General features: G+C 39.8%; 3 protein-coding genes across 3 annotated transcripts; 2 read left to right on the forward strand and 1 right to left on the reverse strand.

Annotated features, from left to right (window-relative positions):
* Positions 1-438: 438 nt before the first annotated feature.
* On the forward strand, positions 439-3,170 carry ATSLY1 (Sec1/munc18-like (SM) proteins superfamily). Its single transcript, XM_077364672.1, has 2 exons — positions 439-586; positions 873-3,170. Exons 1-2 carry the CDS (start codon positions 556-558, stop codon positions 2,708-2,710), a joined length of 1,869 nt encoding a protein of 622 aa, XP_077220787.1. The 5' UTR covers positions 439-555; the 3' UTR covers positions 2,711-3,170.
* A 4,724-nt stretch (positions 3,171-7,894) lies between these two features.
* On the reverse strand, positions 7,895-8,287 carry LOC143853796 (uncharacterized). Its single transcript, XM_077363527.1, has one exon. It carries the CDS (start codon positions 8,285-8,287, stop codon positions 7,895-7,897), a length of 393 nt encoding a protein of 130 aa, XP_077219642.1.
* Positions 8,288-15,389: 7,102 nt separating this feature from the next.
* Positions 15,390-16,772, forward strand: LOC143854672 (uncharacterized). Its single transcript, XM_077364748.1, has 2 exons — positions 15,390-15,733; positions 15,830-16,772. The coding sequence occupies exons 1-2, from the start codon at positions 15,625-15,627 to the stop codon at positions 16,498-16,500; spliced, it is 780 nt and encodes a 259-aa protein (XP_077220863.1). The 5' UTR covers positions 15,390-15,624; the 3' UTR covers positions 16,501-16,772.
* Positions 16,773-23,959: the final 7,187 nt, after the last annotated feature.

Raw genomic sequence — 23,959 nt, forward strand, 5'->3', positions numbered from 1 at the left:
TTAAATTTCGGTTTCGGTACTAATTTTGGACCCCCTAAATCGGAAATTTCAAACCGAAATTTGGTACTTCTGTTCGAAATAGTATTTCCATAGAATGATCTGAACCCTCGGATCTATAGAGGTTTCCATAATGTGTAGATTGGAGGGGCAGGATAATCCCAAGGAAATGATCTATCGGGCACTACCAATTTTCGTTGTGGCCCATCAAATGGACGGTTTGGATCATCCTATGGTGTAATCCCTACAGAACTATTTGAAACATTCTGGATTATTCGGGCTTACACCATCTAAAATCTAAAGGAAGTGATATGTTCGTACCCTTTACATGAGGTCAACCTGTGTGGCTGGTCTCTCGTGCAAAAGTGAACCGCGAAATTTCTTTCTGTGCAATTGCCTAGCAAACCCAATATCAGCTAAAGTCCTATTGAAGAGAATCAAAACCGATCCAAGCTCTCAATTGCAAGGCAAGAAGAAGAAGAAGAATAAGAAGGAGAAGAACCGTTTTGAAGCAAAACCCTAACCCTCGAAAGTTAGAGATCTCTGTTGCAGACGGCAATGGCTCTCAATCTCCGGCATAAACAAACCGGTAAGTCTCTCTCTCTCTCTCTCTCTCTCTCTCTCTCAGCAAACAATCTAACCCTAAATTTTTTTTTTGAAATGCGCCAATCTAACCCGATTTTTTAAATGGGCCAATTTAACCCTAATTTACTCAAAAGTTCTTAATCTGATCCTGCAAAACAGGTTGCATCGTTCAGATCTTGAATCTCTCTCTCTGTCCACAACAATCTAACCTTTTTTTTTTTTTTTTTGAAATGGCACAACAATCTAACCCTAATTGACTCAAAATTTCTTAATTTGATCCTCCAAAACAGGTTGCATCGTTCGAATGTTGAATCTCAATCAGCCTCCAAACTCAGGCATCACGAATTCGAATGAAGAAGTATACAAGATCTTGATCTTAGACAAATTTTGCAGAGACATTCTCTCTCCTTTGATCCACGTCAAAGACCTTAGAAAGCACGGAATTACCCTCTACTTTCTCATTGACAAAGAACGCCAAACAATCCCAGACGTTCCCGCTATCTATTTCGTTCAATCCTCACCGTCAAATATCCACCGTATAATCACCGATGCGTCCCGCTCTCTCTACGAATCGTTCCATCTCAATTTCTCCTCTTCCCTTCCCCGCCCCCTTCTCGAAGATCTGGCCACCGGAACCCTAAAATCCGATTCCATAGATAAGATCTCGAAAATATATGATCAGTACTTAGAATTTGTAACCCTAGAAGACAACATGTTCTCGCTTGCGCAATTGGATACATATGTTCAATTGAATGATCCCTCGGCTGGGGATCGGGAAATTGAAGAGATAGTTGAGAGGATTGTTGGGGGTTTGTTCTGTGTTTTTGCGACATTGGCTGTTGTGCCTGTAATTAGATGTGCGCGTGGTGGGCCCGCGGAGATGGTTGCATCGGGGCTTGATTTGCGATTGAGGGATCATTTGATACAGAAGAATAATCTGTTTTCGGAAGGTGGGAATTTAGGGAGTTCTTTTCAGAGGCCGATTTTGTGTATTTTCGATCGGAATTTCGAGCTTTCGGTTGGGATTCAACATGATTGGAGCTATCGCCCGCTTGTTCATGATGTGCTCGGGTTGAAACTTAATAGGTTGAGTGTGAAAGAGGAGAAGGGCAATGCTATTAGATCATATGAGCTTGATGATTCGGACCCATTTTGGGGGGCCAATGGATCATCGCCTTTTCCAAAAGTTGCAGAAGAAATTGAGACCCAGTTGAGTAAATATAAGCAGGATGTTGATGAGGTGAACAGGCGGACCGGGGGTAAAGATGGGGTTGAATTTGATGGGCAGGATTTGATTGGGAACACAAAGCACTTGATGAACGCTGTGAATTCGTTGCCTGAGCTTACTGAGCGGAAGAAAGTAATCGATAAACACACGAACATTGCGACTGTGTTGTTGGGTGAGATCAAGGAGAGGTCATTGGATTCGTACTGTAATCTCGAGAATGATATGCTGATGAAAGGAGGCATTGATAGGAATGCATTGCTTGGTGCTCTTAAAGGGAAAGGGACAAAGGTTGATAAGTTGAGGCTTGCGATAATTTATCTTCTTTCTGCAGAGACTACACCACAATCAGAGTTGGAAGCAGTGGAGGCTGCATTGAGGGAGTCTGACGTGGACACTTGTGCATTCCAGTATGTGAAGAAGATAAAATCATTGAATGTGTCACTGGCTTCGGCAAATTCAGCTAGTAAGAGCGATCTTGTCGGTTGGGCTGAAAAGCTCTATGGGCAGTCGATCAGTGTTGTGACTGCGGGTATGAAAAATCTTTTATCGGGTGGGAGACAGTTACAGTTGACAAGGACTGTTGAAGCACTGATGGAAGGGAAGCCAAACCTTGAGGTTGATTCATACCTTGTGTTTGATCCTCGCACGCCTAAGTCGAGCTCTGGGGCAGGTGGGAATTATTCGAAAGGACCATTCAAGGAAGCAGTGGTGTTCATGATTGGCGGCGGGAATTATGTGGAGTATGGGAGCTTGCAGGAGCTGGCACACCGTCAGCAACCGGCTAAGCATGTTATCTATGGCACGACGGAGCTTCTTACAGGGGCGGAGTTTGTTGAGCAGCTTACACTGTTGGGGCAGAAGATGGGATTGGGTGGTGGTAGTACGATATCTTCCCAGTAAGGAATGCAATATGCATTAATTTTTTTTCCTCTTGCTGAGCAACCGATAGCTTTTTGTCTTTGAAGCTTGCTATTTTTGTGGTGTGTGTGGATATGGATATTATTATGGGCAGATGACATATCGGCAAGCACCAATAGCAGAGAGAGAGTTGCTTATTTGAATCTGAGATGGGAAGTAAGCATTGGGAGTGAGTTTGGCTTACATGTTATCCTGGCACTTCTGAGATTGGGAATCAGAACATGACCTTTAGACGGGATTACATTCTATATTCCTTCATGTGGGTGTTATATGGTATCTACCTTTTACCTTTTTCTGCTTTCATTTCTTTGTATTAAAAGCGTAACTTCTAGAAGTTAAATGTTGATGCTGTAGCTTCAGAATCCCAACTGGTACTGTGAATTCCCAATTCTTATATTGCTAAGAATGATAGAAGAATAACTAGTATCTCACCCCTTTTCAATATTGGCCACAACAGTTTGTGTTTGTTAGTCATTACTTATTCAATTTGTGTTGTTTGATACAATTTGTCTTTACAATGCAGCTGAATGCACACTCTCTGTTTTTATAAGATGACATTTGTTTTTGTGAGTATGGTGTGATTAAGCCGTGTTGTTAGCGTATATTTCAATTTTTGATCTTCTCATCCGTATGCTTTTCTACTTCACTGGTTAAAAAAATTCATTGTGTAATTCTGTTGTTTAGATCAGTGTGGTACTTATGTGCAAAACATGAGCGGTACCAAATTTGGCAGTAAAGTACCTCTTGGGAAACATGAGTGTGTGAGATGTGCTAGAGATCAGAAACCCTTTTACAGTTCATGGATGGATAGAAATGATATTAAGTAGTTATATGATATTTCCTTAGAGATACACCTATGATATTTCCTTAGAGATACACCAATTACCGAGTACAAAGTGTTTTTCTTTCTTTCTCTCTTTCTTTTTTTGAATTGTTACCGAGTACAAATTGTTAATTAATCACTATATAATATAAATGAATTGAAAATGTGACCTATAAAAAAAGGAATTAAAATGTGTTTGTACTTTGTATGTATATCTATGTATCCAGTGTGTCAATGTTATTTTTCTGTTTCTGTTGCTTGGAAGCTGGGTTTTGACAGAGACATGAGTATCAATAAGAAATGATCATGACAGGCACTCTTGTTTTTTACCTGTTCTATCATACTCAATCAACTTATGGAGATCAATAGGAAATGTGCATGGGTCAATATCATCTTCTTGAATATTTTCATAATGCCATGTGTTTACTTCGGCTTTATGAAATCCAAAAGTTATAGAGTCATGATTGAACCTTTGGAGAAGAATGATTGGTCCTGCCTCAAATTTTCCACATCAGATCATCATGCCATAAAGAAAAGAACATAATATCCAGAAAATAATCACGGAAATAGTTTCTGAGAAATTAAATCAACTAGGTTCAAAGATGGAAATGAGGATTGACTAGAACTCTCAAATGAACTTGAATGAAGCAAAAGAAACTAAAATAATAAATACTGCGGATTCTGGGATCAAGAAGCATCTGACCGAAGAAACTCTAAATAAGTAACAATAGGGAAGTCATGAACAGATTTCTCAATGAAACAGTAGGGAATCAACCCGCGGCTTACCTGCTATGCTATTGCTTGCATGCGAGTTCGGGGAAATGAAAGAAGTTGGAGTGCTTACTCGTTTATATTAGGAGCATCGGGTCTCTGTCACGTCTTCCCTCTCTAAATTTAGGCCCAATGCTAATGAAAACATTAGAAATGATTCGAATCAGTGACATGCAACTGTTCCTTTTTTTTAATGTCGGAAAATTGTATTAAGAGAGACGGCAAAAGCCAGAGACCAAGCTGGTCACAGTACATAGAAACATGGAAAATAAAAGAGATAAAAGATACTCCTCCAAGGATACCGAGAGGGACTAAAAACCGAAAAATCAGGGAGGAAGACAGATGAATAATTCTAAACCTTCTTTCAATGTACCATCCCTAGCTAACTGATCGGCTTCCCCGTTTGCAGATCTCCTACCATACTGGAAGGATATGTTTGCACCCTGAATAAGGTCTCGTATCTAATAAAAAAGCGAGGAGAATCTCCATTGGTGGTGGTGGTGGTGGGGGGTGGGGGGGGTGGGGGTGAGGATATGGACCCCCTACGCCAACGGATAACATTTAGGGCGTCCCCTTCCACTATCACATATTCACATCTGCTAAGGAATCTCTATGAATGAGTTTGATCCCTTGATGAAAGGCTCGCACCTCCGCCTCACTAGAGTCTGCTACGCCAATGGGACCTGAGAACGCCCATTTAACTACACCCACCTCATCTCTGAGAACACCTCCTATCCCAGCTGGGCCCGGATTGCCCAAGCTAGACCCATCAAAGTTCAGCTTTAGAAGACTAGGAGACGGAGGTGTCCATTCCTGAGTGGGTTTACTCGTCCTCTCAGAGCTGTAACAAACTTCTCTCCACCCATTCCAAAGGTCGAAAGCGGAAATAAACCGGAATGAAGGAATGGCCTTCACCAAAGATATAGTCAAGGCGATCACATTTAGAAAAACATAAATAATACTCTTTGCCAATCCTTTGAACACGCACGCATTTCTTCTTTCCAGATTACCCACAAAGTAGCTAGCAAGGATACATTCCATAAAATTTTTCCTTTCTTTTTCCAAGGAATGAGAGACCAACCCCCTTGAAGGTCTATGAGAGTTTCTGGAAATACTCAGGAAATTGCAAATCTACACAACAACTTACTCCATACCTCCCTCACCATTTTGCAGTGAATGAAGATGTGATCCACTGATTCCCTAGTCTCCACACAAAGAGCACAATGATCTATTGTAAGCATTTGCCTTATTCGCAGGAAATCAATTGTCTGAATCCTATGAAGAAGAGTAGTCCATCCAAACGCACGAACTCTAGGCGGGGCCTTGATCTCCCACACCCTAGCTACTCTAGAGGTCGCAAGGCTACAAGATGATGATAGAAGGATTTTACAGAAAACTGTCTAGAAGAATTCCAGATCCAAACCCTTCCACTCCTACCTGCATGGCATGGCACCCTTCTAATGTCTCCAAGAACCTTGTAACAGAAGGCAACTCTATCAAAGAAAGCCCTACAAAAAGTAGGGATCCACACCACTTTTCCACCCCTCCTCTCGAAGCACTCACTCACTAGCGTCTCTTTAGATGCTGCCATTAAGAACAAGTCCGAGAATAAGTCCTTAAGAGGACACATGCCACACAACTTGTTCCACCAAAACCTAATCCGATCTCCTTGATAAACTTTGTGTCTGATACCTTACTTAAATTTGGATGAAATTCTCATGATGCCTCGCCAAACTGATACCCCTTGATACCTGAAACTGTCCAAAGCCTCCCATTCTCCCACTGAGGAGCCTTATTTACTTTTGATGACTCTCACCAACAAGCTAGGGGCTTCCTCCCCAAATCTCCAAAGCGATTTGCGTAGGAGAGCATGGTTCACTTCTTTTAATTTCCTTATGCCAAGACCCCTGGCCTTGATTGGTTTGCAGAACCCCCCCCAACCACCACACACAACACATGCGCGTGCGCACAAAGTGACCTGTGGGTGTTCTTTGATTCAATGCTCAGAGTTTTGTGTGATAATATAAGGAAAAGTAACACCAAGGGCCTGTTCAGCTGCGCGCAGGAAACGGAAAGGAAAAAGGAAATGACGTGGCAGAAGGAAACGGAAAAGGAAAAGAAACTGAGTGCGCATTCAGTTGCCAGGAAACGGAAAAGAAAGAGTAAAGAAACAACAGGAATGTGCATTCAGTTGCCAGGCAAAACGGAAAAGAAACAGCACATAATATGTTCTTTACCACATATAAAGCAAGTTATGCCCCCTAAGCCCTACCAAATAATCCACTAATACAAATAAATACTCAAAAAAACTTTAGAAGCAGATCTTAAAAGCAATATAATGGAACCAACTAGAAAGAGGGAAACCCATGGTAACACCCTCTGTGGCACCGCCTCTGCCCTTTCATTTCGCAACTCCTCTACCCTTTGCACTTCCTCAACCCTTTCGCTGGTCGGATAACTGGCTCTCTCCAAATATGTGTCTAGCTGTGACTGAGCCTCCGCCAACGTCCCAAATGAGCGGTAGCATGCTCCGCTAAATTTGTCAAATTGCTCATGGCACTCTGACCAAGTGTAGTAAATCCCACGCCTCCTGCCATTAAAGACAGCATAGTACTTCTGTTTCCCAATACTCACCTAACAAAAAGACAACATATCACATGATGAAAAGATGTCAAAGCATCATCCAAATGTCAAAATAGAAAATATGCACCGCCTGCCATTAACCGCCATCCAAATGTCAAAGATCATTACAGATAAAAATAAAAGGTACCACCATAACTACCAACATCCAAAATAAAAGGTACCACCATAACTACCAACATCCAAAATAAATAACCACCTTCCAAAATAAAACAAAGACTGTAAAGTTCATATAATAGTAACTACCACCATAACCACCACCCAAAAAGTGCCATAAAAGCATTGTCCATATAACAGTAACTACCACCATAACCACCCTCAATCATCCATCTGTTGCCTGATGAAACGAGCCATCTTCCTTCGGATGTACGACCTCCTCTCCTCCTCCTCGTATATGATGAAAAGATGCGCCTGAGATGGATTTACTGTGAGGTACTCCGTGGTCCTCAACAAGATATCCTGTGAAAAACCCCCAACCCCTCTAACAGCTTCGCGAAGCTGTGCAAGGTAACCAGGGACACGCGCACCTGTGAGGGCATCGGCAACCTTGTCCATGCTTGTTGAGAGACGCGACATACTGTCCAAATGTGCCCCACCCTGGCGAGTCCTCTGTCGTCTGGTACCAGCCCGTCTTAAGGGAGATGTCTCACTACCACCATTAGTGGGATCTGCTTCTGGAGATGGTGGGTGGTGAGACATGGGGGTATGGTCATATGCAAAGTCATCCCCAATGTCATCAAGACTGACTGGCTACGAACTTGCTATGCTTGGATTCTCATGCGTCCTAGACCTGGCCCCTTTCGCGAACTTATCTCCAAAGATTTTGCACATATCGTCATGCAAAACATGATGGGTAGTGAAGTGTTTCTTATGTTTTGGATTAGCTTATGATAAGGAGCATAAAAAATAAGAAGATATTGGATATGGTATTACTATAAGAAGATTGTATCTTGAGAGGAAGTATTTCTTACAGCGACGTAGTCATCGTAGACCTCTTTCTCGCAGGTGACCATTTTGGTGTCATCATCCCAACCAAAACCGCTTCTACAGAGGATGATGCAAACACTCTTGTATGTTTCTTTCATAGTCTTGATGCGGTTTTTTATGTGCTCCTTATTGAGTTGGAGGTTGAAAAAGGCATTCATTGCAGTGGCCGCAGCTACAGAAGCCGGATCCTTAAAACCATTTGAGATTTTGTACCCCTCTGTGATTTGAACTAGAAGGATATCTACGAGCACCTTGTCCATTTGGTCATTCAAAATGATATTCTTCCCTTCTTCTGCGAGGTTTGTGGCGCAGTTGTCATTCTGATTCAATATGCACATATATGTTTGTTAGGAGGCATACATCAATATAACAACCTGAGATGTATACACCTATCTGAACATGCCGTACGGGGAATAAAAAGATACAACATATATCATCCAAGCATAAAAAGATACAACATACATCATCCAAAACAACTAGCTACTATCTTCCTTCAAAATTTTAATCCATCACACTAATAACAACAGAGTTACTTGAATAAACACACATACAACCATCAGAACATAACAAACTTACTCGAAACAATAAAAGAGTCATACAACCATCAAAACATAACAAAGTTACTCCAACCATATATGGAGTAGACGTCAATGACGTCTACTGAAATCATTCCACATCTGTGTGGTAAGCGTGTGTCTAATTTCCTCTCCTGCTCTTTTGTCATCCTCCCTTGATTGAGGAAGATCTCGTGGTATGTCCTCATCTTCCACAGTTTGTAGCAAGAGTTGTCTAGCTAAAAAGTTGTTCACATCTTCTAGTATTGAATCATTAGGCATGAAACGCCGAATATGATTATGGATGCAACAACATGCCAAGAAGACGTCAATCTGCTTATCGAAATTGTACATTGGTTCTTCATTAAGAATACCGAAATGCTTCTTCAAGACGCCAAATGTGCGCTCAATGACATTTCGACAAGACGAGTGTCTATGATTGAACAACTCATTACTAGTCCGTGGACGCCGTCCGCTCCACTCACTTAGGTGGTATGCGGTCTTACGATGCGGGGTAATGAAATGTCGTAAGAGAGGGTACCCGCCATCGGCGAGGTAAAACTTTCCTACAAATTAAAAAAGATTATATATCAGCAACTAGTAATAAATGGGAACTTGTTTACTACAATGTAACTATGTCATATACAATGTACCTGGAATAAGTGGAATCTTGTCAGCCATTGTTAATGCATCCGCTAACACTCTCGAGTAGGAAGCCGAACCTCCCATCCAGCTAGGATATACGTGAATTTTAGGTCAAAGTCACAGGCTGCCAAAACATTTTGAGCTACAAAATGCTTACGACAAAAGTAGGCAGGTTTTTCTTCAATACGTACTTTAGCACGTATGTATGTCCTGTCTATTGCACCGATGCAATCCTTGAAATATGGCATCCACCTTGGATTCCCCTCAATCTGCGACAGTGTCTCACATGTCGGTGGTTTGATGAAGAAATCTTGCATATCCAAAATTGCCTTTAGTACTTTGTTGAAATACGTCGAAATAGTTGCCCCTGAACGTCTAGCACATGCTTTAATAGTCCTAACCCTCTGATTATGTGCTACAATATGCAAGAAGATGGCAACTTGCTCCTCCACCTTACAGCTCTTCCACCTTACAATGGATTGTATCTTCTAGGGTTCCCGCCCGTTTAAATATTTCAACAAATTGACGAAAGCAGCTTCATCCGTAGCAAGTTATGACAATGTTCATTTGAATCGATGACAAAAGAAATGAACGTACGGCGCGTTAAGTAATTGCTTTTATAGGGAGCTCTGAGAAGATACTTTTCGTAGTACTCTTTCCAAAGTACTAACATAGCACCAGCACCAGCCATTAGTAGTGCGACTGCTTGCCCAACTAGCTCATTCCTACGCTTCAACTCAGCTCTTCGCAACACCGCTTTCTTCCTCCTTGTAGGACGATGAGGCATCTTACTCTAAATAAGAAGTCAATAACTCAATGGAAAATACAACACAATCACAAATAAGGCATCTTAAACACAATAAAAAAACAAGATAATCAACACAATCAGAAACGACACAATCAGAATAAACACTTCCTTCATAAACCATCCATCCATAAACTATCAATCCACCCATACACACTCCCTCCATAAACCATCCAACCGTGCATATACCATCCCTCCATACACAACCACTCCATAAACCTACCAACCATGCATATACAAACCCTCCACAGACCATCCATCCATACACAACCACTCCATAAACCATCCATCCATAACCCATCCATCTATAAACATTATTACCCCCATAAACACCAAATTCTCCCCAAAAAAAAAACCACCACAAATACCACCATTAACCCATATTCTCTAAACAAAACCACCATTAATACCCCCATCTCAACATTCAACCAGAATGTCATCTTACAATGCTACTATCACATATAAACAAGATTAAAATCATGAAGCAAACTAATAATGGATCAACAACAAGATAAAGAAAAAGGAACATCATAAATGATTAGAACAACAAGATAAATGTAAAGAAACATCAGATTTATTACCTTGCAAGTTAGGGTCTCTTCAGAGAATTGAGAATCAGAAATTGGTGTCCCTTGCAAAAAATCATGAAAAAAATCAGATCTGATTAACACCACCACCAATAAAACATAATAAGATGGATCCCCATCAAATCCAACATAGCGAACCCCTCATTAACACCACCACAAACAAACCCACATTAACACCTCCATGTTAACAGTCTTAGCCATGTAATCACACACAAAAAAGATCAACAACAAGATAATTTTGGTATCATAGACTAATAAAAAACTCTCCAAAACCATTGTGGTTAACCATCACACACAATAATAAGAGTTCACAACAAACGATTCAATCAGAACTAAATACCAAATCGAAAATGAAAAAACTCATATAAATCGAAGAAACAATTTTTATTCCAGAACCCAAAATGGATAAACACAGATAAGCCCAAATAAGTGAAAAAAACAGCCATCAGCCCAAAAATGAGGGTTCCAAAGCATAGATTACAGCTAAAACGAGGGTTTTCATAAAAAATGGCACAAAAAAGAAAAATACAAGAAAGAACAATGATCCATGAAAAGTTCTAGGGTTTAGAAAGCTTAGACAGAGATGAGAAGAGCAAAAAAATGGCAGAAAAAAACTAAAAGGGTTTAGACACCAAAGATCCAAAAAAAAAATGCAAGGGTTTATAGCAAACCAGAGATTTCATACCTGGGGTTTATAGGCCAACGAAAAAATGCAAGGGTTTACAGCACACCAAAGGGTTTATAAGCTAACGAAAAAATGCAAGGGTTTATAGCAAACCAAAGATCCCATTGCTCCATAGCAAACCAGAGATTTCATACCCAATATCCAAAAAAATCCAAAAAAATGAAAAAAAAGGAAGAAAGGGAGGACGCGTACCTGTTCGAGGAGTGGAGGCGAGCTTCGGTTGGAGAAGAAAGAGCAAGGCTTCTCCTTTCGATGGTTGGAGAAGAAAGAGTGTTTTTTTTTGCTTCTTCTTCTGTTTCGAGAGAGGTGGGGGTTAGGGCTTTTTTTTTTTTTTTTTTTCGTACTTCTGTTTTAGAGAGGAGCATGAGGCGGTAATCGAGGAAAATCTGTGCGAATCCGAGGCTATCGCACGGATTTGTTTTCGCGGAAACACCCCATCCACGTCGGATTATTCAGATTCCACGTTGGAGTTGGGGTTTCTCAGCGCTTTCCGATTACGGGCAACAAAACGACCAAATTAGCCACTTTCCACGTAAATGAGGGCTATTTTCTTTTCCGTTTCAGTTTCCTTGCTGTAACTGAACACACCCCAAAGCACTACCAATTTTTTATAGCTACTAGATTTTGGGATGTTTCTTCCAGAAAGGAGACTCCTTGTTTTAATGCTATTTTATGCTTTGAATTGCTTCAACCAGGATCTTGACTCAGAAAATCACTTTATTATTAAACTGAATTAGCTACAGTTTATCTAGGGCATTTCTAGAAACATGAACCTCACAACACAGGCATAATGGTGATGTCGAGATTGTAAGGCCATCATAATTGTAGGAAAATAAAAAAAAATGTGATCAGTCATCAATGATTGTTTGTAGACTCTCTAGTGGTTATTATGGAGCAAGGACATAGAAGCCGTATGACAGAGTATTTGAAATGTTGAATCTGCCTTGCAACATTAAGTCTAATATCACTAGTTGACGTAATCTATAAAAATTCTGGAAATATTATACTCATCCGGTCCATGTATATTCATCCCTAGGGTGGCTCGCCTTCTTGAGCTGCTTCAGAATTGCTACATCAAGAAAGTGGGAGAAGATAAAAAGGTTTGGATCTAGAACTCCTCGAGGGAATTTACTGTCAAATCGTTCTACCATCAGCTTGCACACGCTCCTTGGCCCTCGCCTCTAGCCAAATTGTGGAGCATCCCAGCGCCGCCCGAGATTTGTGCTTTGGTTGGATTGCGATTATTGACAGAAGTCAGACAGTAGATCACTTTCGAGATCGCCATATGATGTTTATAGACCATTGTGTGCTCTGGATAGAAGCAGGGGAAACAATGGATCACATGTTTATCCATTGCAGCTTAGCTAGGAAAGTGGTGTAAAATCTTGGCCAGAGATGGATCAGCTCTGGTGTTTCCCTCCAAGCTTGGTGACCTATTGGAATGCTGGTCCTTGGTGACATGGCGTAAGAGAGGGAAGATCCTTTGGAATGTGATTCTGCTAGCCACGCTTTGGGTCTTGTGGAAGGAGAGGAACACAAGCATATTCAGAGGTTGGGTAAAAAGTGCCCATTACATATTCTTGAAAGTGATGGTACTAACCATTTCATAGGTAAGGATCCTCCCAAACTTTAGGTTTGTATCCACATATGATATATGGAATGGGTAGAAGGAGAACTGTAATAGTGCAGAGTAGGGGATCACGATCTCTCAGGATTGGGTTCCTCCAGATCCAGATCCAGGTCACCTTAAGCTCAACGTTGAAGGGTCTAGTAGGGGAACCCAAGGCCAGAGGGAGTTGGGGGTGTTCTTAGTGACGAGAATGATGCGGCATCATGGGCGATCTCGGGGCCCATCTGGATCACGGATTCCAATGAGGTGGAGGTTAAAGCAGTTCTGCAGGGCATTGGACTGTTGGAGAGGAACCTTATGGACCACGTGGTGGTTTAGGGTGACTCCATCAACGTCATCAGATGAATCAAAGGGTCTCAAGCCCCCCTTGCCTCTTAATTGGATGAGATTCAGGACTGGTTGAACGCTCTTCTATTTCTTTTAATCATGTTAGGAGATCGGTAATTAGCAACGCCTATAGGCTTGCCAGGGCTAAGGTCTCTAAGGAGAGCCTAGAATTGTTTGATTATCTTCCTCCTCGACTCTGACGCGGCTTTAGGTTTTTTGGGGTCGTTTTTCCAGCTCCACATAGCTTGTTTGTCTTTCCGACCTTCTTAGTTGCGGGTTGCCCCGCTTTGCTTCTTTAATAAAATTGTTTGCCGTTACAAAAAATAAAAATAAAAAAAATCCAGTCCATGTATCGTTCGAATACAGTCTATCCTGGAAATTTCATGACAAAAAATGGTTCTGCGGTTGCTGGATGGAAATACAAATGCTAAAAGTGGAAGCCTTAGTAGATTCAAATATGATTGTGGGGAAGCAGTGATTCTCAGCAAAGTCCCAAAGCGATAACCCCTAGTGATTGCTGGTATCAAATTTATTAAAGAAATTGAAAGCATCTACTTGCTGTAATAGAATGTAGAAAGGAATGTACGTAGCGTTCACTTTTATAGCAATTTTGATACCAAAATTGCCAAACTCCCAAATAGTACAAAATGGGCTGAAGAAAGAAAACATGATCTCCTGATTGATCATGTAATCTTTTAGAATTAATAAAAGTCAATTTTCACAAAAAAGAAAAAGAAAAGAAAACATGATCTCTGTTAATTTTTCATCATGTAATCTTTTTGACATGCTACAGCTGTATCTGGTTCAGTATATATGGCATGTCAATCTAGATTGAGGAAGATGATCCGAAGTCATGCACCTAATATATGTTCAATTGTCTCTATGGCAGCGAAGGTATTTGTTTTGCAGTTAGCTTCTGTTGCTGCTTACCCATAATTTCTATTGTGTGTTCCTTGGTGCGTCCCTCCATGATTTTAAGTTGTTGCACATTTGGATTCCCATTTATGCTGTAAAGCAAACATTTCTTTCAGGTGAAGAAGATTGAATTATTTTATTTTCATTTGACATGTGTGCATTCTATGATGCCTTGAATGGTTCCTGGTTTCCTCAATGTTTGTAAATTTGAATTCAGTCGAGAACCTGGCTTTCAGGGATGGAGCCTCTTCTCCTGAAAAAGAAAAAGAAATAAAAAAATAAAGGCAAAACTGGGTTGCCTCGGTCAAATTAATGATCCACTCGTGAATTTTTAATTGACTCGGGCAAGTAGAATGAGTTTTTTTATTGATTCAGTGATTCACCTGTTGTGAAGTTATTGAACATTGGTTTAGTGTGCATGTGCAAATCCAGAATTGTTCTAAAACATGTTTAGATTTCATCTCTGTGGGGTGTAAAAGCGAGCATTGTTTGTGTTTTGTGGGCTGACTTTAAGAGTGTGGCGCATAATCCTACAGGGGGTGAAAAAAATCATCTCCCTTTTTTATTATTTTGTAGTTTTGAGGAGTTCTAAACTGAGGGGCGCCCCCATTGGTTGTAAATCGCAAAAGTTGATTTAATGTTCGCACTCAGGTGATTCACAACCAATAGATTTCATGCCTATTTTGCAAGGTCGCCCTTCATTTTAGAACTCCTCTCCTCTTTTTCTAAAATGATAAAGCTACTATTACTCTCTATAGACTATATAGTGGTGGGCACCTTTGAGTTTTTTTATTAAATGGCGGGGTACCTTTGAGTTTTCTTGGCCTCAAATGAAGAAAATAGCCCTAAAAAGTAAAAACTAGGAGAATTGGATGCCAAGTAAGGGAATTGGGTACTGATATCCGCACGACCATGTTTACGTACTGAGACGAACTTGCCTTGTTTTCCATTTTTTTTAAACAAAGTTGTGAATGGCTATATTACAATTCCCAAAATAGCTCTCCGCAGCCCAAGTATAAAACAAAATGAGTCGTTGCATTATCAAAACATGGTCGTGCAGATATCAGTTACCTTTCGAAACAGGTGCAGGAGGTACGGAAGGAATCTAATTGCAGCGGACAAACTCTTCTCTGAGGAAGGAAAAAAGGGTGCTGATAAATTCGCAACCCCCTGGCAGACTATAACACTTTTTGACGTTTAAGGGATGCGAATTATCCTACAAGGGGGTGCAAATTTATCATCACCAAAAAAAAGGATGCAAGAGACAGGTCACCAATTTTTTTTTAAATTTTAAGCGAATCTGTACCGTCAGATTGGAATATGACCGTTGAAGACGCTCCTCTCTCATCCTAAACAAAACAACAAAGAGGGAAGAAAAGAAAGCTCAACCAGATATTGAAAAGGCCTTTTCTTTTCATCTTCCTCCCAAAAGCATCAAAACAGAGAAGAGTTTCAGGAAATTTTCAGTCCCCATCTCTACAATTCTCACTTTCTTTGAAAATCTTGCAGCAATTTCTCCTCCCATCCATGTATCAAACTCGATCTTCTAATCGCAGGCCACCACTGGCCGAATCCCCGCAGCGCCCTCGAGCCCGCCCGATTTTATGCGCAAATAGCCCCATCCAAAAACCATCAGGTAATTAAATCAAAGAACACCATCCATTCATCCTCTTTTCAATTTCAAATTCCCAAACTATTCAGATTCTAATTGTTGGGTTCTTTTCTTAAGCAGCTTCTCTGACAAAAACCCAACTCCAAAACCACTTGTGGGGACTCGAAGAATCGAAACTTGGGCCGGAGTTCGAACCATTTTCCGGTGAATTACAGGCTCTTGCGAAGATGGTCCAAGACGAATTCGGCAACAATGGGTTTAGCACTGTTTTTGCACAAAATTCAAGTACTATTTCAAGTCCTTTGTTTGAAAGGGGAAGGTTTTATGATGCGTATTCGGCTCGAAGGAATGAAAGGCTGAAGAGAAAGCAGTTGGAAACAGGGGAAGATTATATGACTGTTCCTGAAAAGGGTGGTTTTACTGTTGAATTTGGGAAGAGAAAGAATGCAAAGAAAATTGAGAGTTTGAGGAAATCAGTCCCTCCTAATTTTTCTGTGGGTATTAGAGAGAACTTGAGATCTTCAGTGAGAATCAGTAAGGAAAATAAGATACCCATTTTGTCAAGGAATGCTGAAAGATCTTTCCTTGATGGAGACAAGAAGAAAATCGGACCCCGGACCGGCCGGACAATTGAGAGTTTGAGAAAATCAGTCCCTGCTCATTTTTCTGTGGGTATTAGAGAGAACTTGAGATCTTCAGTGAGAATCAGTAAGGAAAATAAGAAACCCATTTTGTCAAGGAATACTGAGAGATCTTTCATTGATGGAGACAAGAAGAAAATCGGAGCCTGAATCGGTCGGAAAAGCTGAAACTAGAGATGGGTTGTCACTACTCACCTTACTATAAGAGTCTGGTTTTGTGTTTCTGCTTTCTTTCTTCTTTTTCAAGTAGAAGTTTATATGGATCTGGTTTTATTGTGATTAGGAAACTGAAATCAATTCATATGTACTTTGTTCTGATCTTTGTTTTTCAAAATTTTGGGTGTGCAATTAGGAATTTGTCTCAGTTTTTTGGGAGTTTTGTAATTGAATTCAGGTGCAAGAAAAGCATAGTTTCTGGAAAATGATCAGTGAGAGAATGAAATTACATGATGGTATCTGCTTCAGTTTTTTTTTTTCCCCTTTTGTCTTTCTAGTGTTTGGGGGGAGCTGTAATTGAATTCATTGACAAAAATGCTTCTTCGGGGTCAATTTTCAATTGCATGCCCTTGCTTAGGTAGGTACGTAGGTGTGTCTCTTGCCAACAAATGATGCTGTTAAGAAAATCCGCCGGGGTAAACGGAAAAGTAGAAAATACACACAAGCCAAAAGATGAACACGGAGACTTCTTACGTGGTTCGACCAAGATGCCTACATCCACGAGTGAGAACACAATCTCCCACTATGAGAAAGCAGAATTACAACGATTACAATATACCTCAAGAGAAAAGGATTACAATGATTATTTTTATGTGTAGCAAAATTTCAAACTTTCCCTAGCCTCTGAACCAAGAGAAACCCGAGAGAAAAAAACCCCATGAGAAATAAGAAGAAGAAAACTCTCTCTCTCTCTCTCTCTCTCTCTCTCTCTCTCTCTCTCTCTCTCCGTGCCTCCTCTTTGCAGTCGCCACACAAATAGACTCCCACACCTTGATTATATGCCACTAGGAAGGTTATATATCCTAGGTTTTGCAAAACCTAACAAAAACTTCATATTTTAGGGTTCCACAATTATGTGTCTCGAGAAATAAGGCAACTTTCCCAACAATCTCCACCTTGGCTTGTTTTCCAGCCACCTGAAGATTTTCTGTCGACATTTTCACCGGTCCGTTGTGGCCGCAAACCTCTAGTGGCATTCTAAAGTACCAGCTACATGGTCTCGAATCATCTCACTCCATGCGATGCGATTAACACGACCAATGCATATGTGTAGTTGCCAACTCGTTGACTTACCTAGTTCGCCCTGGAGAGGGATCTCAATCCGTACTCCCCATTGTAGTAACTATCAACTTCTCACTCTCGTCTACAACTTAGAAACCCATCTCCGCGCCAAATGCGAAAGAAAACCTACGAGTTCGCACGTCACTCTATTTCCAACCAGCCGTCGAGATTTTATGAACAAAAGTCACCGTGCCCTTGACCAAACGATATAATCTGCTAAACTAAGTATTCGTCATCTTCTCCTACTTCCCATCCTTTCCCTTCAAAGCCTTGGCGAGGCCCCGTTAAACAAGGTTGTCCTTCACCCTCATCTACCATAGGGTGAAACAAATCTTTTTGTTAAACACATCGATGTTAAATTGGGAAGAAATTGATTTTATTATCATCTTAGATCACCCTCGATGGAAAAGCTCCACCTCGAACTTGCACTTTTCAGACAATCTTTATACCATCAAAGGTCACTCTAACCGCGATTCAACCAGAACACCCACAATCGCTTTGCCTAACCACAACGATCGCTCCAACTTGAGCTATGATACCACTTGTTGAGAAAATCTGTGGGGCAAATCCGATCTAATCGTGCACCAAATAAAAAGAAAAGTATAAAATAAACACAAGTCACAATACGTAAATGGAGACATTTACGTGGTTCGGTCAAGATGCCTACATCCACGGCTGAGTACATGATCTTCTACTATGAGAAAGTAAAACTTCAAAGATTACCTTGGATTGATTCGAAACCCACTAACCTGTAACATTTTCTCTTGTTTTTGAACCAAGACTGGACACAAGAGAAACCTGAGAGAAAAAAGAGAAACCCGAGAGAAAACTTCCACATCTCTCTCTCTCTCTCTCTCTCTCTCTCTCTCTCTCTCTCTCTCTCTCTCTCTCTCAATGCCTCCTCTTTGCACCCGCCACACAAAGAGATTTTTCATTAGGAAGGTTATATATATTCTAGATTTTTCATAAAGGGAAGTGATAGATCCGCCCCTTTTAATTACTTGGGACATCTAGCAACAGTGTATCAAGGCTTCAGAGGGGCTGATGTACTTCACTTCAGAAGGTATCAATGGGGCTGATTGCTATATACACTTCTGTTGGGTATCCCAAGTAATCAAAAGGGGCGGATATATCACTTCCCTTTTCAAAACCTAAGAAACATTTCCTATTTTTGGGTTTCCCACAACAATTGTGTGTCATGGGAAATAAGGCAACCTTCCCAACAGAGAGCAACATGGATCATAAAGATAACTGATTTAATGCCCTGTTAGTTTTCAACTCTGAGTCTAAAATTCCTCAATTAATTATGTCTCAAAATTATGTTTAGGCGTTGTTCCTTTTGGATTTTGAGAATTGACCGAGTCCACAACTGATTATTTGATCTTTTATTAAATAATCCTTTAGAAAATTTTAGAAAAAAAATAAAACAAAGGTTAAAATACTCTGGAGAAAAACAAGAATATAGTGGTTCAAATCCACCAACATCCTTAACTTGTGCAATTCTTTTAGGGCCCATTTGGATACCTCATATTTTGTATTTGGATTTGGATTTGGATTTGGAATTGAGTTTTGAATACAAAATAAATAAATACACCAGCTCATGTTGAGGGAGACAGAGGGGGAAGGGGATACTTCCTACTGGAGGGGAGAGGTTGAGGAGCAAAGAGGATGAAACTGCCATATCAATGGATTTCCAATTACTTGTTTCTAAAGCATATTTGGAAATCTGATTTTTTTCACTGTCAGTCGCTGATTTGGAAGTTCAAGGGTTTGACCCGGATCCAAATCACAATGCAAAATGGGCTGCAAATGTGAGAAATCCAAATCAAAATCTTCTCGGCATCCAAACGGGCCCTTTCTTATCTTAAAAGCAGAATTTGAATTTTTCCCAGGTCTTAGTCTTACAAATCTTTCTTTATCTAGACCTACTAGTAGGGCCCACATAACCGTACTAGTATTTGGATCCATTTGTAGGACCCAACTCTCTTTCTCTTAGTCTCTCTTCTCTTTATATTGATAATGACACCTCCTAGCACTAATCTGAGGTTTGACAACCAAACACTACTTACCACTATTCTACGAGGAAAATTCTAAGTGAATCCAATGCTTGTCTCCTCTCTGTTGTCTACTATTACCACTGATCTAGGAGGTAAATACCTGCAAGAGAAGTAGGGGTTTTATTACTTTTTTGGGTCAGGACCCAACCAGAGTGGGGCTTAGGGGGTTTTATCATTCCCTACTCAATCTCGTGTTAGGCCAAAATAAGTATCAGTGATACTGATTCGGCCCTATTTATATCCCACTAGCATATGGATCCGACCACCAAACGTATCCTGAATCTAATATGCAATCTGCATGACATTTTTGTTGGGGGTACAACTTAGGTCAGGTCAGGTTCAGGCTAACCACATAACCCAACCGGACATAGCATTCCCTCAACCCTAACCAGACCCTCTTTGAGGATTATAAACCCTCGGACAACCAGGCTTTAAATCTCTCAACCTTAACCCGCCCGTCTAATTCGATTTTCCAAATCGGGTCAAGTCATTTTTGGGTTGGCTCTGGGAAAATTAGTAAAAAAATACAAAAAATAAATATTGGGTTCGGGGACAAGTCATGTTCACGCCTAAATAAAATCATAGTAAAATTAGGGAGACCATATCAGGCTCGAGTTGGGTCGGGTTGCCCAGGGCCTTAACCCTAACCTCACCCAAAATTAAATTGGGCCGGCTTTTCCTAACCTTAGTTATGTTTGGTTGTGCAGGGGTGGGTCAAAAGTAGTAGAATAAGAAGTCAAAAGGGAGGAGACAAGTATTTAATTTGTCTAGAAGAATAATGGTAAGTAGTGGTAATTAGTGTTTGGTTGTGCGGCAATTCTCTTGGAGAGCAGTGGAAAAAGTTAGGGGTGTCATTACCAAAATAAAAAGATAGTGGGGAGAGAGAGAGAGAGAGAGAGAGAGAGACAAGACCTTTTCCACTTTTCTTCTACCAAAAAATTTAACATTTTAGTTGAATTTGGTTGGAAAATGAATAGAGGGTACATAATACATTAGTGCCACATGGGTATCTCATGTGCAAAAAAGCAATGATGATGTCTAGACTCTAGAACATGGTTGGGAATCAAACGGAACTTCAACCGCAATATTAGCAACCAAACAAGGAATTGGCATTCATTGGCATTTGAAATTCAAATGAAAGTCGAGCGTTTGTACAATCAAACATAAACCCATCCCATCCCGAGGGAAGGCCAACAAAACATAAGCCAAAATCAGGTTAAAATCGTCAGGTTCAGGTTCAGGTTCAGGTTTTTGCCTTCTTTCAAAGGTGTGCTTGGACCAAACATTTACGATAAAAAGCCACACATCACACACACTCTCTCTCTCTCTCAAAATAAAAATAAAAAAAATAAAAAAATAAATTCCAATCTCTATTGTATCGTTTTTTTTTCTTTATTCGAAGTATTATATTTTCTATTTATTCCTTCACTCTTTCCTCGAATTCTCACCTTTGTGTCCAATGGATCTGAGTTTTTATGAATTGAGTTCGGCGCAGTAATTGAATTCATATCCAAAGGTTGGAATTACTTAAGGTCATGACTCAGACGTAGCCACAAAATCCGATTTAGCATCCTAAATCCAAATGGAGGGCACTAGCATACGAAAATATCCTTCATATTTTTATTCATTTAACTCGGTATTTTGTAGAGGGTGAGAAGCGGCTAAAAAACTAGAAAAAAGTCGATCATATTTTGAGTGGAGCTTTTTGTTTCCTGGTTTTTCAGGCTTTTCTTACCCTCTCCTCGCTCAGCCCCTTTCGTATCTATCCCTGCTTCATCACTTGGGGAAGCTAATACATCCTAAAAAAAATTCTTAGTTGCCAAAAGTGCCCTTTAAAACTACTTTAAATGATAAATAATATTTTATTTTCCCACTTTTTGTTCTCATGGTTATTCTTCTTTAACAATTGCTGGACTTGGCATCCTATTTCGACTCTGCCCAAGGCATCTGGTTCAAAAAATGAATGGAATAAGGGTGCTAAATTAACATCCAGCATGTAGACCCTTTGGATATTAAAAAAAAAAGAAAAAAGGATTGGTAGCATCCATAGCAAATGGCATTTCGCAGATGGTCTGTCGCATGTCAGAACAGCCACCTCGTGAATGGTGACAAAACCTGTCTGAAAAGTGAGCCACTGTGGTAGCTCTGACATGTGACATACCATTTGAGAAATGCCTTTCGCGATGGAAACAGAGGTAGAAGAGCCTTTGGGGGCTATCGTGGACGAGGTCCCAGTGCCACTTGAGAGCTTGCTTGTTGAGAAGACATAGGTGGGTCCAATCCGAAGTAGATATATGGGAAAATGACCAAATAGAAGGGGTTTCTACTGACTATGACATTTCAAGAGGGGTGTTTTCTAAATCACCAATCAAGAGTGCATATGACTAAAATGCCCTTGACTCTCTCTCTCTCTCTCTCTCTCTCCCCCTATCAAATCACCTTTTTGAAATGATTACATTTAGAGAAAAACAAATCTCAAAACCCACCTTTTTCCCTCTTCTTCTTCTTCCTCCCACCTACCAAAAAAACGTACGTATGAAAAACCCAAAAACCTCCATTTTTGAAACCCAAAACCTCCATTGTTAGATGCCAAAAGCTTCATTCTATTGCTGAAAACCTCATTTTTAGATGTGAAAGCCTTCCTAACCCTTCATTGCATTGCACAATGCCTCCATTTTAAACAAATATTGGAAAAAAACGTTATTGGATTTGGAAATCTTAAAAATCTTCACTAGAAACCATCATTCCATTGCAGAAAGCTTCCATTTAATGGAAATGTGTGTATTTTTACCCCTTTCCCCTCTCTTTCCATTATAAGACATGTTTATAAACTTGAATGAAAGTTTTTCATGTTAAACTACTGTCTTCCATTGTAGAAAGCCTTCAATCACTATTTAATCTTATTTAAATTACTTTAAACACTTTATAATCATTGTTATTTATCTGTAAACCACTAATTTCTTAAGTTTAACCAGTATTTCACTACCATAAACCGGTACTGAAGTGGGTGTTTATAAGTGGTTTATATAGCTTCTTTGGTTAAGAATCCTCCGTAGTGGTTTATAATCGTAATTATTGGTTTATTAAGGCTTACCAGTGGTTTAGAGTATTTATAATTGGTTTATAAGGATTTATAAATGATTTATACAGGGTGAGCAGTAGTTTATAGTGTTTATAAGTGGTTTATATAGGCTTATAAGTGGTTTAGAGTGTTTACAACTAGTTTATATAGGGTAAACAATGGTTTATATAAGCCTATCAGTTATTTAGAGTGTTTATAAGTGGTTTATGTAGGCTTATCAGTGGTTTAGAGTGTTTATCATTGGTTTATACAGGGTAAGAAGTAGTTTATAGTGTTTATAAGTGGTTTATATAAGCTTATCAGTGGTTTAGAGTGTTTACAACTGGCTTATATAGGGTAAACAGTGGCTTATATAAGCCTATCAGTGGTTTAGACTGTTTATAAGTGGTTTATGTAGGCTTATCAGTGGTTTAGAGTGTTTATACATGGTTTATACAGGATAAGAAGTAGTTTATAGTGTTTGTAAGTGGTTTATATAGGTTTATCAGTGGTTTAGAGTTTTTACAACTGGTTTATATAGGGTAAACAGTGGTTTATATAAGCCTATCAGTGGTTTAGACTGTTTATAAGTGGTTTATGTAGGCTTATTAGTAGTTTAGAGTGTTTATACATGGTTTATACAGGGTAAGAAGTGGTTTATATAGACTTACCAGTGGTTTTAGAGTGGCTTATCAGTGGTTTATAGTGTTTATAAGTGGTTTATATAACCCTATCAGTGGTTTAGAGTGTTTATAAGTGGTTTATATAGACTTACCAGTGGTTTTAGAGTGTTTATAAGTTGTTTATTTAGGATTACCAATGGTTTAGAATGTTTATAAGTGGTTTATATTGGCTTAACAGTGGTTTATAGAATTTATAAGTGGTTTATATAGGGTAAGCAGTGGTTCATATTTCATTGTCATGACTTAGTAGTGGTCTAGAGTGTTTAAAAGTGGCCCGAATTGTCTTAGTAGTGGTTTATGTTGTTTTATGGAGATTTAGTAGTGGTTGAAGTTGTGCATAATTCTAAAATGGCTGCTTTACTTGTTAATTGGAATGATTTTTTTTCAATTGGTTATTTTGACAATGGTTTAATTTTGTGTAAACAGAAGAACGGTAGAACGAAGAGCTTCTTTTATCTTACACGTCGACGGCTTTGTAAAGGATGCGGCGGTATCATTTGCATACATCGGCGGGAAGAAGTTGCCCGTAA

The sequence above is a fragment of the Tasmannia lanceolata genome, unplaced genomic scaffold, assembly GCF_043159265.1.
Source record: "Tasmannia lanceolata isolate RefF3 unplaced genomic scaffold, GAP_Taslan_0.1 ptg000020l, whole genome shotgun sequence".
In the NCBI taxonomy this organism is placed as follows: domain Eukaryota; kingdom Viridiplantae; phylum Streptophyta; class Magnoliopsida; order Canellales; family Winteraceae; genus Tasmannia; species Tasmannia lanceolata.

Coding starts and splice junctions, on each gene's coding strand:
- LOC143853796 (XM_077363527.1), bottom strand. CDS start 8,287: ATGTGCATATTGAATCAGAATGACAACTGCGCCACAAACCTCGCAGAA.
- LOC143854672 (XM_077364748.1), top strand. CDS start 15,625: ATGTATCAAACTCGATCTTCTAATCGCAGGCCACCACTGGCCGAATCC. Junction 15,734..15,829: donor CCCCATCCAAAAACCATCAG/GTAATTAAATCA, acceptor TTTCTTAAGCAG/CTTCTCTGACAAAAACCCAA.
- ATSLY1 (XM_077364672.1), top strand. CDS start 556: ATGGCTCTCAATCTCCGGCATAAACAAACCG. Junction 587..872: donor TCTCCGGCATAAACAAACCG/GTAAGTCTCTCT, acceptor CCTCCAAAACAG/GTTGCATCGTTCGAATGTTG.